Below are 17,557 nucleotides of genomic sequence, written 5' to 3'. Positions count from 1 at the left end.
TGTGCGTGCATTCTGGTTTATATGTTTTCTCTTCAAAGTACAATTCAACAGCCTATCATCAATCATCATACTGAACTATTAATCCCAGGCACTAGGACCTTGGGGAGGCTGCTGCGCTGGCTTTCTCACTCTGCCAAGTAACGTCTCTTGTCAATGACAGCCAGGATTATAGCCAAAGAGTTTAGCTCAAAGTAAATGATGCACGGAGTGAAATTGTAATGATTGTTACCTGCTTACATTTAGGTTTACTTGAGGCAAATGAAAGGAAATATTGTAGTGGGCTATGTTAACACTAAGCTAGCTAGCTAGCTAGCTAGCTATTTTGTTAGAAACTGTCTCCAGTGAGCAAGAGTGAACGAGCAAATTCAAAATACAAGAAATAACTATCGACATCTCTCTATTCTTTGCATTAATATATCGCTCTAGTATTTCGAAATCAGTTAATGGCATATTTGACACTGAACTAGTTCATCTTTATCTTAGTGATAGTGTCCAAATGAGCATAAAATATCACTGTATGTAAAAACTACACGGACCACAAAATAGATGTAAATGTTGATCAAAATCTTATTCCCTTCTGCTCATAATAAAACAAGTAAACAACTCAAAAGTTGACACTGTCAGGTCCATTCTCCATCCATTGTGTGCGGTCCCTTTAAGAATTCGGATTTGGGAGTGACGCAGATATGAAAGCTAGTTTATCCGTCTTTCCTTTACAAGCAGGAAAATTATTTCTCTCTCTTTATTTGAGAAAAGTTCATATTTGTGTTGTCAAATTTCACTATGACCCTGAAATTCTGTCTCTTGTGTTATCATATACTGAATGCAAGCAAAACTACAGAGCAAAATCACTCTTTCTGATTTCGCTCTGAAACAATGGATATCCGCGGCCCCAAAAAAAATTGCCGCACGCTGTGCGCGCAAACATGCCCCTCTCCTTGGGGCTAAGCCCCCCCTTTCTTTGAATCCTAAAAACGCCCCTGCCACACACACATATAGCTTTAAGCTAATGTAGCTCCGGGGTGCGCTAACGGCTGCAGACATGTGTAGATAACAAGGGCTCTATTGTCTACCGCCATCTTGTGGTCTGGTGAGAGACGACACCATATTTCAGATTGCGTCATACATTGTCTGGGCGGTTCTCTCGCCCCTCACACACACACACACACACACACACACATGCAGAGAATTACATGCGTCAACTTCAGGGGTCTGGAGAGCTTAGCATCCGTTTTGCAATGATGATCAATATCAAAACAGTCACCAAGGCTACGCATGGTATGGTGTATATGACAGTGAACTTGTGGCTTTTTGGCTCAATGTGCTACCAATGCAGTGTCTTGGTTCCCTCTGCACTAAATATTAGAGGCTGTGTTGACTGCTGAGAGAATAAGAGAGTTGCAATGCTTTATGGGATACATTATGCACTTACACAGAAATGAAACAAACGGAACATGCTCGCTCCCAATCACAAAAGGTAATAAATACGGTTTAGAGGCCAAAAGTGAAATTACTGTTCAACAGGACAAGTGTGAGTAGCTAAAAACTGCAAGTTGGCTACGAAACAAGAACTGTCAACAGTGTTTGTATTGTACTGTATGTCAAATAATTTAACGTTCGGACAACCTCAGATATTTCTTTGTCTTATGGATAATGTCTACTACACTCACATATGAATCTATGTGATCAAGAGATGAAGAAGAAAGAGAGGAAGAAGATGATGACTGATGATGGCCCTGATCAAAACAGGTCAAACTGCTAAACTTTAGATGATGGATCATCATCAAATGGTAATTGACAGCTAATGCTATTATATATCTACCATGTGTCCATGTCAGATTTTGATGCATGGCTTTCTCCTCTCATGTGCACCTTACAGCTGTTAATGTGAACCATCATTTATTTCAATAAGGCAGCCGGGATCTCCTGTGGTGTGCGAGATAATGTTTGTAGAGAAGACCCAGCTGCAGGCCAAATCAGAGCCATTGATTTGGCCCTCAGCTTTACGGGACAGTTTGGCTCCCACAGGAGACGGCATGAGGGCAACGGCAGGCCTCAGCTGGCCTCCTGGCCCCCTGCATTAGTAATTATTCCAATTAGAAATAAAGTGTCCAGATGCTCATCTGGTTACATAATGTCTCTTCCCTACATTTAACTTGACTGACAAGCACCTGGATTTTCAGATGCTGCATATTTTGAAGACACCATTCAGGGTGGTCTCCCTCTAATGGTCCGTCTATATTCCTATTTCTTTTTTTTTGTCCATTTGGACTCCACATGTATTAATTAATTCAGCACCTCCATCTGACAGTTTACTTAAAGATAAATAATTGTATTACTTGCTGCCTCCAACTTGTTTCACATTGTGGGAGGGAGCATACAAACACAAATCGCACAAAATCAGGTTTAACTCATACATGTCTAAATTTGTAAATTTGAATTAGTTAAAAGCCTTAAAAACAAAGTAAAGGTACTGTAACTTATATCAATTGGAATAGGTACTGTATGTTGTAGTACTAGAATAAATACTTATTCAGTGTAGTACACTTATCTGTATAGAGTACTTGATAATGTACTTTAGATGTCATCTTGACTGAGTATAAACTACTCAGAATTACTATTCCACAAAGGAAATCAAGTGCATAAACTAGATCTACCTACATAACAAGTACAGCTAGATCTTAGAGAATGTGAAATAGGGATGTTTATGACTGTGCCTGCAGAGGGTAAGGTCCCTTTCTGACTTCAGACGCATTTTTTGCAGTAGGATTCTTCTTGTGTTGTGAGGCCTGTTCAGTATCCAGCAGAGATGGTGACAGTGTATTTTACATTTTCCATATATCTATCTCTGTGCTTTCTTCTCACAGGACATCACATCAAAAGCACTTCACAGCCAAAACAACTGCTTTCAGGTTTCAGAAGAGCAGAAAAAATGTCTGATATTATAGTGCTACCGAGTACCAGAACAACAGCAGGATTACGGATCTGTCTGGCAGCATGTTAAATTAGTGAATTGTACGCAAGAACATCTGTGTTTCAGGCCTGTTTTTTCATTACTTTCCATGCATGTCTCAGCTTAATATTGGTGCTACTGGTACTGGTACTGGTGGAGTGAAAGCCAGAGATCATTGTGTACAGGACAAAGTGTAATCTTCAATCATCTGCTCACTGTTGTGCTCCCTACTTATACATCCTCCTAAGAACACCTCCATGCTGTTCACAGTAGCTCCAGCTCTTAGTAGCCTCCACAAGACAAAGGAGATAAATACACCATGATCCATCTGCACATACTTTCACTCAGGAGGAAACTCTTTGCCTAAATTCACAATGTGCTTAAAAATTGTAGGCCTGACAGATAACTTAAAATTTCAAGAGAGGCTATTATTAGTGTTGAAAATAATTAGTTCATCATCAAACTTCAGAATCAGAAACTAGTTATTGCCAAGTATGTTACACATACAAGGAATTTGGCTATGTGAATGGTGCATGACAATAAACAGTGCAATAGTACAAGACATAGTAAAATAATAGAAAGTATGAAAATTTACAAGAAAATAAGGTAAACAAACAAATAAGAGTACGTTAAAACAGGTATGTTATTAAAGTGTCAAGTGTATATTCGATCGCTTTGCTGCTTTTCTGTTATTGGAAATTGAATATTTTAGAATTTCGAAATGTTGGTCAGAAAGCAATTCATCAATTAAACAGACATATATATGTTATTTCCTGCCCTATTATGTGGAAAACACAAATTATAGTATGAATATGTAAAAGTGGTTCAACATGTTAAGTAGCCCTCTGCAGCTTGTGTCTGCGTGTCTGAACCAGTTTCAGCGGCTCCCCGTTATGGCACTTTGGTTAATATGATTTGGGTTTTGATACCGATGAATGTGCGGCTGAATTTCTCCAGCCTGATCCCAGCATTAGCCTTGCAATCGTCTGATGTCTGCAGCCTTTTCAATGTAAGCTCTGATTAAGCCATTCGTTACGCTCGGGCCACAATTTGCACAGCACTTCCCTCAAGTGCAATTTGCACCTACTTTTAAACACTGAAACATGATGGATAGATCAAAAACAGCACACTTGTTTAGTGAAGGGAAAGATGCAGCCAGAAATATCTGTGTACATCTTTGATGTGAGGTGTTTTTTCCTTTTCCCAATAAAAACATGGAAACTGCACTTCAGGCCAAGTTAATGCTTTATAAATTCCGGTCTCTGTATTTTCACTTCAAAACCGAAGAGTGATGAAAGGCCCATTTTCATTAGCGGCAGCTGATTCTCTGTCGGCCTATCGGATGATGTTTGTTATCTTGTAGAAGACAGCTGGAGGATCAGATCGGCTGTCTGTCAACTGATATGCAGATTGTCTTATTTGGCTCATCCGACTGATGTCATTAAGTCTCTGCCTGACTACCAAGATAATGATATTTTCCCCCACTAAACTAATCATACATATCAAAAGTTTTGAAAGCTAAAAAGCAATGTGATGGCTCCACTTTGGGTTCTGCTCTTAAAAAGGGTCCGCGCAGTTTGCCCGGGGGATTCACCTCAGTGAGTGAGGGACGGCCACTTGGTATCAGAGGATTCCCTTGTTGGACCTCTCCCTCCCTGCCTCCCTCAGCTCTAGGCTGGCTTGGACAGGCCTGGGGTGAAAGTGGCTCGTAGGTACGGCTGTGAGCTTAACAGCACCCCTCACCTGGACCTCACCGTTGCCCCGGGCCCGTTCCATCACCATTCATATCTATACAACTAATGTGTTTATGATTAAGTTGTTTACAAGAGCACAAAGCTCTTCATAGATCTAGCTTCTCAAAAAAAAACGACAGCTCAGATTAAAGAGTTTCAAGTCGACTGAGGGGTCACCTACGGATGATTTGACTCATCGACTATCAGGAGGCCGCCCTAGATTGGATTGACTCCACACTTCCAGAGCTTTGAAAAAAAATCCCTTCAGCTCAAAACCAACATCAAGGCGAGTAAAAAAATGTACCGTTTGTTTGAAAACACCATCAAACGCAAGGAATTGTTTCCACACTGCTTTCCAGAGAAGCAGCAAAAAAAAGGCCTATTCAGATATATTTGGCTTCATAATCATCTCACCACCTCTCATCCTTCATATGTGGCAGCAATTCATGTGAAGCGTCTTTTGACAGCTTGTGCATGAAACCCAAGCATTTGGCTGTATGCTAAGCATTATGAAAAACAGCCTCTTTTCAGCGTTTAACTTATTTTCGTGGAAATTACCACAGGGACCCAAAAAGAGTTAAGACCGACAGCACCAGTGGCACATCTCTGGTGAATGGCATCATTAACGCTTGGCTGGCAGATTGGCAGCTGGGTATTGATGGTCCATTTCAGCATGTAACTGGGGACTTGGGGTGAAGGGACAGGGAGGTGGGGGGGGGGCTGTGCTAATGTGATTCAAACACGCCCTTTGTATAATAGGGCTTGTCCCTGTGCCAGGGGAAGCGGGTGGCATAAACTAGTGGGTGATTACGTTAAACAAATGACTGCCTCATTAGTTAGAACCCCCAGAGTGTCTCGTGCATATATACAAACACAAACACACACACACACACACACACACACACACACACACACACACACACACACACACACACTCGCACTGTCCTATGATTTCTCTCCTTCTCACACACGTACACACACACATTCAGACATTCACACTGACATAAGCATTAGGTTGGCTTTGTACACAGAAAAGGGCAGCGCACAAAGGCAATACTCAGGAGGGTACAAGCTCCATCCAATAGACTAATTAACATCTCCCAATTACACCAGCCAGCACTCTATGGTGCTCCAGTTAGCTTTGGATGATACTACACAATACAACAGAATGTGTCTCTACCAACGTGTCCATGTCCAAACACCTGAGCCGCTCCCCCCAAAAGCCACGCTAATGACTGCAATTAGCATCATTAAATTCCACACTGGGCCTCAGCTGGTGTAAAGTTGGACAGACATTTCATGTTTTTTCCGAGAGATGCACAAATACAGATACTGTAACAGATACTGTAACGAACATCTGTCTGAAAAAGTCGGATCGGTGCATCTCTTGTTTTTGCCACATACTGTAGCTCTATGTATGAAATGTAGGAACATATTATTTAGCTTGTTTATACAACACAACAGCATAATGAGAAAAGCTAGATTGATATCTCAGGTCCGTAATTACTTGACCTGATTTGTCCTGAACCATTTAGCGTTACCTGTTATTGCCTCAGTGGTGTAATCGCAGCACAGTTGAAAAACGTAATCATTTCAACACAAAACACTTGACTCTGTACATGTAATGCACAGTTTCACATCACCTTCATCTTTGTGAATACACAGGGGGTTGAGATGGGTCCATCATTGGAAAGAGACATGTCAATATTAACAGCAGTAAAAATCAACTGTATGCTTTGACCTGCCATTAATTATACCTATATAAAGTAATGTTTTAATATGGAGCCAAAATGATGTTGAGCACACAGCTGGCTTTATCTTGGAATGGAAAGTGTGAATCTCTGAACTGCTTTGGCGTCCTGCTGCTACTCGTCTGATTTGTTTTTTTGATCATGTAAATGTGGTGGGTATTTCTGCACTGAGCGTGGATGTTAGCCCTTAAAGCTGTGGGTGGCTGCAAGCTTTCAAACATAAGCCCCTGGGATGCCACATTAACTACTGGGAGGATACCCAGAAACACCACAGTGAGCTCACTGACCGGCGGAGGGGAACATCACTGATGTTATTCGGGGGGGGCTTCGTCCACTGGGACGTCTCAGCGCAAACACTCCAGCATCTGCCACCTGACCATTAGCTCAATAATGCATGGAGTTTGTGGGAAGCCTGTCACAACCAGCCTCATACTCATTACTGCTGCTGAGTGGTGTTAAAAGTCAAGTCAAGAAAACGTGCCGGAGGAGGACCGACACGGCAATGCATGCAAACATGCACAAAACCACACAAACACACATGCAAAGTGTGGCTTCCCAGAGCTCTCTACCAAAAAATGTGACCAAAGTTTAGGGCGTGAGCAGTTCCTCGGTCAATCTTCACAGCAGGGACAAGATTAAACAGCATGTGTATGAAAATAAGAAAGTGAGTGGATGTTTGCGTGCGGATTTATCTTTGTTCGTTTGAGTCTCACAGCTAAAGCAGGCGTTTGTACATTAAACAGCAGGATAGACTTGCAGTATATCCGCATCTCTGCTGGCCCAAAAGTCACTCTTTCCGTTCAGGAGCATTTCCCATCAGAAGTCCGACACCGCAAAGGCCATTTTACTCCCAGAATAGCAAATCTGGGGAAATGTAATCTTGGAAGCCTCAGCTAAAATAGCCCGACAAAGTCATTTTCGGGCAGAGCAACAGAAAGAAAGCTTCGACACTGGAGCTAACTTTCAAACATTATTTGTTCTTGGTCTGACATTACGGTTATATTGGTTGACCTAAAGCCTATTGCTTGTTGAGTACATGGAAGTCTCAAATTTCCAAGTCATGAGAGCAGTTGCTTTGGTAAGCACAGATGCCGGGCAAGTTTTTCTATTGATTATTTTTGCCATTAATGGATTCATAGTTTAATCTTTAAAATGGCAAAAATGTGAAAATGCTTTTGACCTGCAAACAGTCCAAAACCCATTTGATTTATATTGATAAAAGCAGAATACACACATTTGTAAAGCTGGTACGAGCTGCACATACCCACAACTGTTTAAAGCAGCACTCTATACCGCAATACTCGATCAAAGCGCCCCTATCCCCCTGCCGCTCTCATATTGCCAATTGCTTTCATCAGCTCCCTCATGCTTTGGATAATTAACAATCACGTACGGCCTAATCATATGGACATGGGAATTGATTTGATGTAACCTTGGTTTAACTGGAAAAACCTTCCGAGACACTGGCAGGAGGTGCACACATCGGACATGAATGGTAAACAGACTGACAGAAAAGCAGTGGGAATTTGATAAGCACCATCAGCTGCTCCCCCAATCTGGTGAAGCGACTGCACGGAACAACACGACTGCTGCCGCCACAGGAAGAGGACGCAGGGTTGTCTGGTGTTACTACATAGACACATGTACACTTATACATGCGTACACACACTAGAGGACACGTGTATTAAGTGAACAGGTATGGATGGTCATTGGTCCCCAACAAATTCAGCTTCATTTGATCTGCACCACATTAACAAAACCATCTGTTCAGGACTTTTGAGTTTGTCCATATGTTGTGGTCCTCTTTTGCATAATATCCATATCCATAATTTACACAAATGTAAATTCTAGGCAGCTCTTCAGTCAGAACAGAAAAAGACCATCCAACTAGTTTACATAACACTGTACTTTAGAGGAACAGTGCACAGGTTGTGAATGTCAAAGGCTCTTCCTTTAAACAAGATGAAAGAATGCTACTACTCTTTGGCTGAACCTACATGACAAGATAACAAAGGGAGAAATGAGATTTCAGTGAGTTTCAGGAGGATGCAGACCGGCTTTGCTAATATATAAATAATGAATAACTAAACCTTGAACTAAACTATAAACTACAAATAGCTCACAGCAGACTACAACTGACCCACTAAACCCATTGAGCCAGTGTGCTGCAATAGCAGTAGTCAAAAGACTGGATGACAACATAACACCAGCAGCTACCAACAACAAAACATTTCAAAACACAGTTCAAAAGGTTGCACAGACTTCCCAAGCGTCTCCTAATAGACTGTGTATATGCACTGTGTCTTCATACTCCAGGAGGAGCAGTTGACAAGGCCTTTTCTGAAACCAAAACAACTGTTTTTGGACATCAATTTTTTTTAGACATGAAAGTGAACAACTGCAGAGAGAACCAGACCAAACAAAACCCTTTACATGTCAAAAGTTAAGTAAGGAGAAGTGAACATGATATCTCTAGACGTTCAAGTCGATATTCTTTTAGAGGCATCTGATCTTTTGAGCAGATATTTCTTTTGGCCTGTGCAGTTTTTGCACGGCATGTTCAGCGACAACAAGTCCGCCCTAGAAATGTCAATGTGCCAAAATGAGACGGTGGGATCACAGTTAATTTTTCACTTGGTAATTCGTAAAGCCTGTGGCGACACTAAAAGAAGGTTTCAGTGTGAGTAAATTGAGTTGGGCAAACAAAATGGGTCGAGAGGATGACAACCTCTGAAAGCCTCGAGACAACAGTGAATTTTAAGTGTCACGATTCAATTTGCAACCTAAATTGCACTGAGCCTTACCTATCAGTTTAGACTTGTCTGTGTGGTTAGATGATAGATAGGTCACTGTGTTTTTGAATAAAGGGTTTCCGAAACAAGCAGCCCTCCCTAGAAGTCAGAAATGCACATCTTTCCTTGCAAGTGCTTTGTTTTCTCCAGCAAAAGAACAAAACAAATTGGTGGTGGCATCAAGGCTTAGAGGTCAGCCGTCTCAACAAGCTTTTAAGGACTAACTGGACAGTGCGGAGAAAGTGGAGAGAGAAAGACGAAGGACAAATCAAAGCCATCTTTGATAGCACTTCTTCATTTCAGAGAGATGGATGAGGGTGAAGATCAAAGCCTGGGAGTTGTACATCATCCGACTCGAGGGCCTAGCCATAGAGGATTTTGTTTGCTGTACAGATTGTGAAGCACCCTGAGGAACATTTTCGGTGTTATATAGCGACATATACGGTAAATCAAATTGATTTGACCTTGTTGAACTTTCTTATTATTGTTTGGCGGTGTGTTTATTAGTATTTAATAAAATACGTTCTCTACACTGGCTACCTGTAAGAGCTCGCATCCAGTTTAAGACTCTGGTGCTAGCTTACAGGGCAGTGAAAGGAACAGCTCCTTCCTATCTCCAGGCCATGGTCAAGCCTTACACCCCCACCCGACCACTTCGCTCTGCTGCCTCGGGGCGATTGGTTGCCCCGTCGCTCAGAGGTCCTGGCGGCCGATCGACCCGGTCATGGCTGTTTTCTGTCCTGGCCCCACAGTGGTGGAATGAACTTCCCACTGACGTCAGGACAGCGGAGTCGCTGCCCATCTTTCGGCGCAGGCTGAAAACCCATCTCTTCAGGAAGTGCTACCCTGAGCCTTCCACTTAGCACTTATTGTTTTCATACTAGCTTGTTGCACTTGTTGTATTCGTATTAATTATAGCACTAACTGTTTTTCTTGTTTCTGCACTGTACTTTGGCTCTGAGTTATGCTCTGCTTCATGCTCTTAGATGCTTGTTTGGAAAAGGAAATGTACTTATGACTTCTGGTGACTAGTAGTTCTTTTGATTACCTATGTTGAATGCACTTATTGTAAGTCATTTGGATAAAAGCGTCTGCTAAATGACTGTAATGTAATGTAATGTAATGTAATGTAATGTAATATTTGAGATCATTGAGAGAAACAAAAAACAGAGTGAAATTCCTTGTGGGTTTACGAGCTCAGCCAATAAAGCTGCTTCTGATAGAACACAAAGTTGTAGCCATGACGGTAGACAATGATTCAAATATGGATTTTGCTGAAAAGACAATACAAATTGTAAAATGTTGATGCTTCACACATATCTTCAACCTGGCAGCACAGAAGATCCATACAATCGCCACAGTTTCAAAGTGGGCACCTACGAAGAGTGCCACCAATTCAGTATCCGACCAAATGTGAAATATGGTAACAATCTCCTCTTCTGGTTCCTGAGTCACCGTATGGCATTGAATAATGGCCAATATGTCGTCACAGTGAAGTTGACCCTTGACTTTTTGGATATAAAATATCATCACTTCATCCTAGTAGATATTGTGATCAGTTCATCCTTGAGTCCAAATGGACGTTTGTCCAAAATTTGAAGAAATTCCCCCAAGGCGTTTCTGAGTTATTGTGTTCACAAGAATGAGATGGATGAACAACTCAAAAACATAATACAAATAATTCCTTCAATATTCAATAATTCAAGATTCACACTCTTGCATTCAGGCATTTACAAACCCAGAGTCTAAACCCACAACTGCAAAAAAGTTGGCATCAAGCAGCAACCAAGCCAATTAGGTTAACTGTTTTCCCCATTCATCTGGAAAAAGTAGAAGAGGATTAATGTGGCAGATCACTGTTATCTATCCTAATGGCACCGGTTTCAATGGTTCATAACTGACTATCAGAATCAGGCCATCTGGCCTCATAATGTACTGTACAACAAGGGTGCATGCCCCGACATAATACCTCTGCTTCTGCTTCATCTAAAACATGACTCACTTCACCGCTGTGCCACAAAAGGAGCCCTGCAAATCATTTCGAACAGGCGTTCTTGTGTAAAAAATGTGTAGGATTATCTTTGATTAAGAACAAAATCTTCCTGATCATTCTTCTCATTTTAAAGACACTTAACTTCTATAGCATCACTTGTTTTATTCTAAGTTCAATTGCTGTCAGCCTCTGAAGAGGAAAAATAAAAAAGATTGATTGACATTGAATAGACCAGCAAAGTCACTATGAAAAAAAGATATTTCACAGGCGTCCCAACAATGTATTTCTTTGAGGGCACAGTGAGCTAGTTTGGCCCCACTATTCCCATTGCAGTTTGCCCCAGCAAATACTAAACAATACACATTGGCAGCTAAGTATAGTTTATGTGTGTCTGCTAGCCATTACCTCCACTGGTACCCATTCTTCCAGGTTCAGGGCTGATGCATATCCAACGTGGCAGCCGGTCGCCAACACTGCGCCGGGATGAATAGTTCGTCATCCCCGTTTCCCTCTCTCCCTCTCCACTCTGCTCTCTGCCTCTTGCCAGTGCTGTTTGCTCAGCTGTTCCCCTCACTGACCGCATTTATCCCAGATGAGCGGCACAGCTTACCCTGCTAATCCGTGTGTGAGTGAGTCTGTGCCCTGAGAGTGTGTGTGTATATGTGCGTCTCCATTCCAGGCATCCTCTCATTGGCCCCCTGATGAACATCTGAAGACACGCCCTGATCAAGGGACACACACACACACACACACACACACACACACACACACACACGTGAGACAAACGCAGCACTCACAGGGACAGGCATTGTGCTTTAAGTGGAGGTCAGTTGGAGCATATGTGGAGATGTCACAACACACAAAAGTTCTAATGAATCCTCAAGTCAGTGATGTTGACTCCACCCCTACCCCACATGTAGAGTAGGGGTGTATGTATGTATGTGTGTGTGTGTGTGTGTGTGTGTGTGTGTGTGTGTGTGTGTGTGTGTGTGTGTGTGTGTGTGCGTGCGTGCGTGCGTGCGTGCGTGCGTGCGTGCGTGCGTGCGTGCGTGCGTGTGTGTATGTGTGTTGGTGCTTGATTAAAAGGTTGACAACCACCTGAGATTGGCGTAATGGTAGCATCATAATGTACTTCCTAACCTTTGCCATTTAACAATCATTCATTCGAAACACTCACTCTTCAAATTATTGTATGTTTACATAGTGACCGGAGGAGGAATGGGGCTGGCTGACAACAAAGAAAGTGACAAAATGGCTTAGTGCAATGTCAAGAAATGTGTTATATATATATATATATATATATATATATATATATATATATATATATATATATATATATATATGAGCAGCAAGTAAACGTTGTCAATTAGCTCCAAAACGGGGATTCTGGGCAGAGTGAAATATATTCATTCAAATAAGTTAGGATAACAGCACATTTTTAAATGTTTTTTTGTTTTTGCTGTTTTTTCAGCTTCTGTTGATACACTTTTACCTCAATTCCTGCCCACAAATCTATATCTGTTCACCTCCTTTTGCACGTTTTCATTTACTTTGCATGTATGCTGTATCTTCACACAGTGTTTAATGCAGCTGAAAAGCAGCATCCAAAAGAGTCTCTGCTGAAATTGGGCTGCATGCCCACTTCAAGATGTTAGTCAAACCAAGTTTAGACATTTTTCCAGTATCTGGAGGGAGGGAGCTCATTGTGACCTTATGTCCCATGGGGAACAAAGAGGATTAAGAGAGACGTAAGCATCATAATGACAACATTTTAAATTTAGATTTTTTTTTTTTTAGTGTTATTTAAATAAGGATATGTTTATAAAACAAGCTAAATGTATTTTGTACTAGGCTTTGCATGTCACATCAACATCTATAAGGCAAACTATAGAAAACACAAAACATTACATTTAGCCATATTCTTGTTTTCAATCAAACTTAAATAACTATATCATTTGTGTGTCGTACCTTGAGCTGAATGCACCCCTAGTACTACATCCATTCACAACTAATTGCAACATACACCATTCACATCCCCTCATGCCCATTTTGAGTAATGTACAAGAACTTTTTCTGTGTGTCTGGTATAAACACAGCATGTGCTTTCAGACTCTGCCAATAAAGTGTGTCTTCTGTGTCAATCCACAGACTGCATGGTTGGCTGCTGGCTAACATGGCAGTAGCCAGACATGAGCAGCTGTTGTTGTGGTTAAACCAATCCCCAGCTCCCTATTTTTCTGCCAATGTGAGTGTGTGTGTGTGTGTGTGTGTGTGTGTGTGTGTGTGTGTGTGTGTGTGTGTGTGTGTGTGTGACACAGTGAGTGAGCGAGTGACTGAGAGTGAGAGAAAGAGTCAGAGAGAGAGAGAGTCAGTGAGAGAGAGTGAGAGAGAAAGAGAGTGAGTGAGTGAGTGAGTGAGTGAGTGAGTGAGTGAGAAAGACAGAAAGTGAGTGAGTGACAGAGTGAGTGAGAGAGAGCGAGAGAAATTCATGCATCTGATTGGAGGTATCCTACCAAAAGTTTTGCACATGCTCACACAACTCTACTATTGTACAGGACAGAATAATCATTCTACAGGCTATATACATTATATGTGTGTTTAACTGTAAAGAAAAGTACACCCACACATCATCTAAGTAGGCATACACACTCATGAAACCTGCCAGTTTAACAAAATTCAAATTATGGCACAAAAAAAATCCCACATCACCATCCATATCTGTTCATCCTTTGTTCTGTCCTAGCTTTTTCATCAGGCTCTAAAACCTTCACTAAAGACAAGGTGAAATCTCCACCACCCACCCACAACGGACTCCCCATAAAGTGAAACAAATAACCTTTCTCATCCCTCTTTTAGAGGAAGCACTCTGTATGCCTTGACTGAGATTTATGTCACGGACGGCAGAAAAGAACAGTGGGCAGCTCGGAGCTTAAATGCTGGCTTTGTTTTTCTCGACACTGGCTTTTTTGTGATCCATCATGTTTGCGAGGGAGAAAAACTCCACGGCCTACTCTTCCTGCTCAGTCAGAAGTGAGAAAGGTGCTGCTGTGAGCCGTACAATTTCATGAAATGTAATTATTTGACACATATACACAAAAAAAAGTACGGAAATAATATAACACCTACATTTAAATATTTTCCGGATGAGAGGAAAATTGATAATGAAACCAACAAAGGAAATGAAACAGAAATGAAGTGTATTCACCAATATCACCCTGTAACCTAAAAGCTAATAGAACATAAGATATTGATTATTTCCCTAAAAATAGCTCTAAACAGGTCGAGATATTCTCAAGAAAATGTAAATGGTCATCTACTTTTATACCTGGAGTTATGGGTCTAGAGAGGCATACAATGATGTGCTGTACGTAGCTGTAGTAGAAAACCTAATGCTATTAAGATATTAATAGTGACGTCATAAGATATTCATTCCCAATACTACCTTTATACAGCCCTTGTATACATGGGTTAAAATATATATTTTACACATGTTACATCTCCTTACATTTTAGCCTTCCAAAGCAATCCAAATTAATCAAAAGTGATTCAAGACAGCAATAAACCATTATGGTCATGATCAGATTGTTTCAACTATTAGCTCTACTGAAATCATATGTCCATACCCCTATATAGAGACGCAACAAGCCGCTGTCGAATTCTTCCAATAAGGAATAAGAAAACATGACACAATCAAAATGCTGTCAAAAAGACTGCAGCAGAATCTAAATGGAGCACTGGATAAACCAGTGGTTCACAGACTTCTCTCAAATATGGCACTCCTTCATAGGGATCGTTTTTCTCTCACAGCACCCGTCCACCACACAGTGGTGTTTTGTCTCAACATGTCTCTTGAGCTTACTCTGGACCATTGCCGCATTTAATAGCTTTTCCCAGCAGAAAGATCATTCACAGACAATCTCCTTCAAATTGTACCATATACTCTACAGCATTGCGCAATTTCGCTGGTTTGTGGTATACTTTGACATTATGGCTTCAGCTCCTGAGTGCAACAACAATGGAATTCACACAAAAGTGTGGAGCCTGGGGAAATGGCGAAAAGAGGAAAAAAAAAAAAAAAGGCGGTCAAATAGAAAGGCATTCATCATCTTCGCCGTCTACGGTGAAAGATACAATGGAAAGAAGACAACCGTGTATGACAAACTGAGATGCATTAGTGGGATGTTGTTCAGGCTGCATATGTAAGTCACGGGGGACATTATTATTTTGTTTCATCAGAAAAGTCCTTTCTGAAAACAGTTTGGGAGGTAAAAAAGAAGTGTGACTGTGGTGAAAGTGAGTGATTTGGGAGGTTGTATCTTGCATCCTGAGAGTCTTATTTCGCGTGTGTAAATTATAAATGCTGTGACGCAAAATAGTGTGCCACTGAGAGATCCTGGTGATTTAGAGAGTTAGATAATATATGAGATAAATAAATGTGAGTGCCTGAAGTTTTGACTCAAATACCCATTTGTCATTAAAATCAGATATGCAGGTTTTGTAAACGCTGGAAAACCTGCTAAAAAATAGGCAATATTCTCTTTTCCCATTGCCAGTTGACGAGAATGCGTTTCTGTTTTTTGTGTGTCACTGTCGGTTTCATGAACGCGCCAGAGAGCAGGGTTAATAAACGGGAGAAAGAAGCAGCCAGTTGTGGTAGATACTTGTTTTGTTTTTTTATATCCGTTGTAATGGTTGTAATGTGAAGCTGTCAGAAAGTTAAAATCTATAAGGTCAACTATTATAGATAAAATATAAAAGTTGTGCAGAGTTTTTGGTCCTTACAATAAACAAATTATATAGATGTCCTACTAATTATGGCGACATACCGCAAAATCAACAAGTTTGTCCTGGAATCTGATGACTGTAGGGGCAGCAGTATTTAGAAAGTCTGGAATTGAAACATTACTTCATGGCTAACAAAAACACACACAGAACAAAAGAGATAGCATTACAATACATTCTACTTATTCAGTTTCTCTTTCAAACTCTCAAACCAGAATTGTTTCTGTCGAGTTTGAATGAAGTGTGATTTTTCTCAGCGAGGTAAAATTGTGGTTTCTGTCAATGGAGTATGTGTCTTTAAGGAGACCATATTAATGGTATGTTTTGTAAGTTAATAAATTATAATAATTGTCCAAATGCCTGTTGATTTTGTTGATTATATGTACACAGTTCAGCAATGCACCGGAAAAGAGGCAAAAATTAGCGTGTCCACCCGGAAATCATATTTCCATCACTACCAATCAAAGCTGGATCCTATAAATAAATAGTCGTTTTTTCCAAAAATTAACGCCAATTGTAACCTTTCCACTAAAAAACAAAAGCCAGATGTTAGTGGGGGGTTTTTTTGGTCTCGTGGGAAAGGAGCTACAGTATAATCAGTTTATGGGAACTTAGAGTTCCAGTATCTCCAGCTGCCGTTTGTAAAGTTACAATCGACTCATCAGTACAATTAAACAGTCACATTAATCATGGTTGACGATCATTCAGAAAGTTTACAGTGGAGTAGCTGTTCATTTTCTCCATGACACTGAGGCTTCTTGTCTGGATTAGTATGCAGAGCGCTCCATCCTCCTGAGAAACCCCGCTGCTATGAATGCTATATTGAGATGCAATGGCCAGCTCTCAGTTTTAATGGTGACTGATGGAGGGCGCAGATGCATTATTGCTCGCCATTCATCAAGTTAACTTTGCACATTAGGAAGTTGAATGAGTTTCCAGGAGATTCTATCAGTGTTAATTACAGGATGAGCGAGGATTTAAAGTGTGTGTGGGGGGGGGATTTCGAGTGAGTTAACCCTTTATCCTGACTGGGGTGTCCATACCTGGCATGTTGTATGTGAAATCATATGGTCTGGACTGGCTTTTTAAACCACATAAATACATTTAATCCATCACCACTAAATGAGGCGTGCATTCCAAGTTCACCAGATTTCCAAGCAATCAATAAAAGGTGATCATGGAGGAGGATCAAAGCGCAATCACATATGACCAAATGGAGCTAATCAGAGGTCTGAGGACTTAACATGCTCTTCCTGTGTCTGTGTATGGTTTGTGTCACATATTTTCCCCCTGCTTCCTCCTCTCTGTGCATCCCTGCCTTCAATCTCCTCACTGAATGTTTGTCACTTTCTTTCTCAGCCCCTCTCTCAGCGTTCCATCTTCCCAATTTCTCTTTTCCAATTTCCGGTCGTCTCTCCTCTCCTGCCTTAGCTGCACTGCAGATTGCAGTAAACCCAGAAAATCCTCTTCATCACACAGTGCAAATACCATCTGTATTGGGTTTGCCCTCAGCCCCAATTAACGGCTAGAGATATGCCTTGTAGCATCTGGGA

General features: G+C 41.1%; 1 protein-coding gene across 2 annotated transcripts in view; it reads right to left on the bottom strand.

Moving 5' to 3' along the window:
* The window catches only part of LOC137889014 (kazrin-like), a 200,186-nt gene that overhangs the window by 93,608 nt on the left and 89,021 nt on the right, over positions 1-17,557 (bottom strand). The window contains exon 1 of one of the 2 annotated variants that reach the window (XM_068732573.1): positions 11,628-12,411. The exons of the other annotated variant lie outside the window; for it this stretch is intronic. Within the exon in view, the coding sequence (XP_068588674.1) occupies positions 11,628-11,805 (178 nt within the window). The 5' untranslated portion in view covers positions 11,806-12,411. Of the gene's footprint in view, positions 1-11,627; positions 12,412-17,557 lie in introns of those variants that run through there. 2 annotated transcript variants of the gene reach the window in all.

Source organism: Cebidichthys violaceus, unplaced genomic scaffold (genome assembly GCF_023349555.1).
Source record: "Cebidichthys violaceus isolate CVI_PGR_0920_01 unplaced genomic scaffold, fCebVio1.0.p SCAF_6, whole genome shotgun sequence".
NCBI classification, from domain to species: Eukaryota; Metazoa; Chordata; class Actinopteri; order Perciformes; family Stichaeidae; genus Cebidichthys; species Cebidichthys violaceus.
This window is presented reverse-complemented; position numbering and strand designations above follow the sequence as displayed.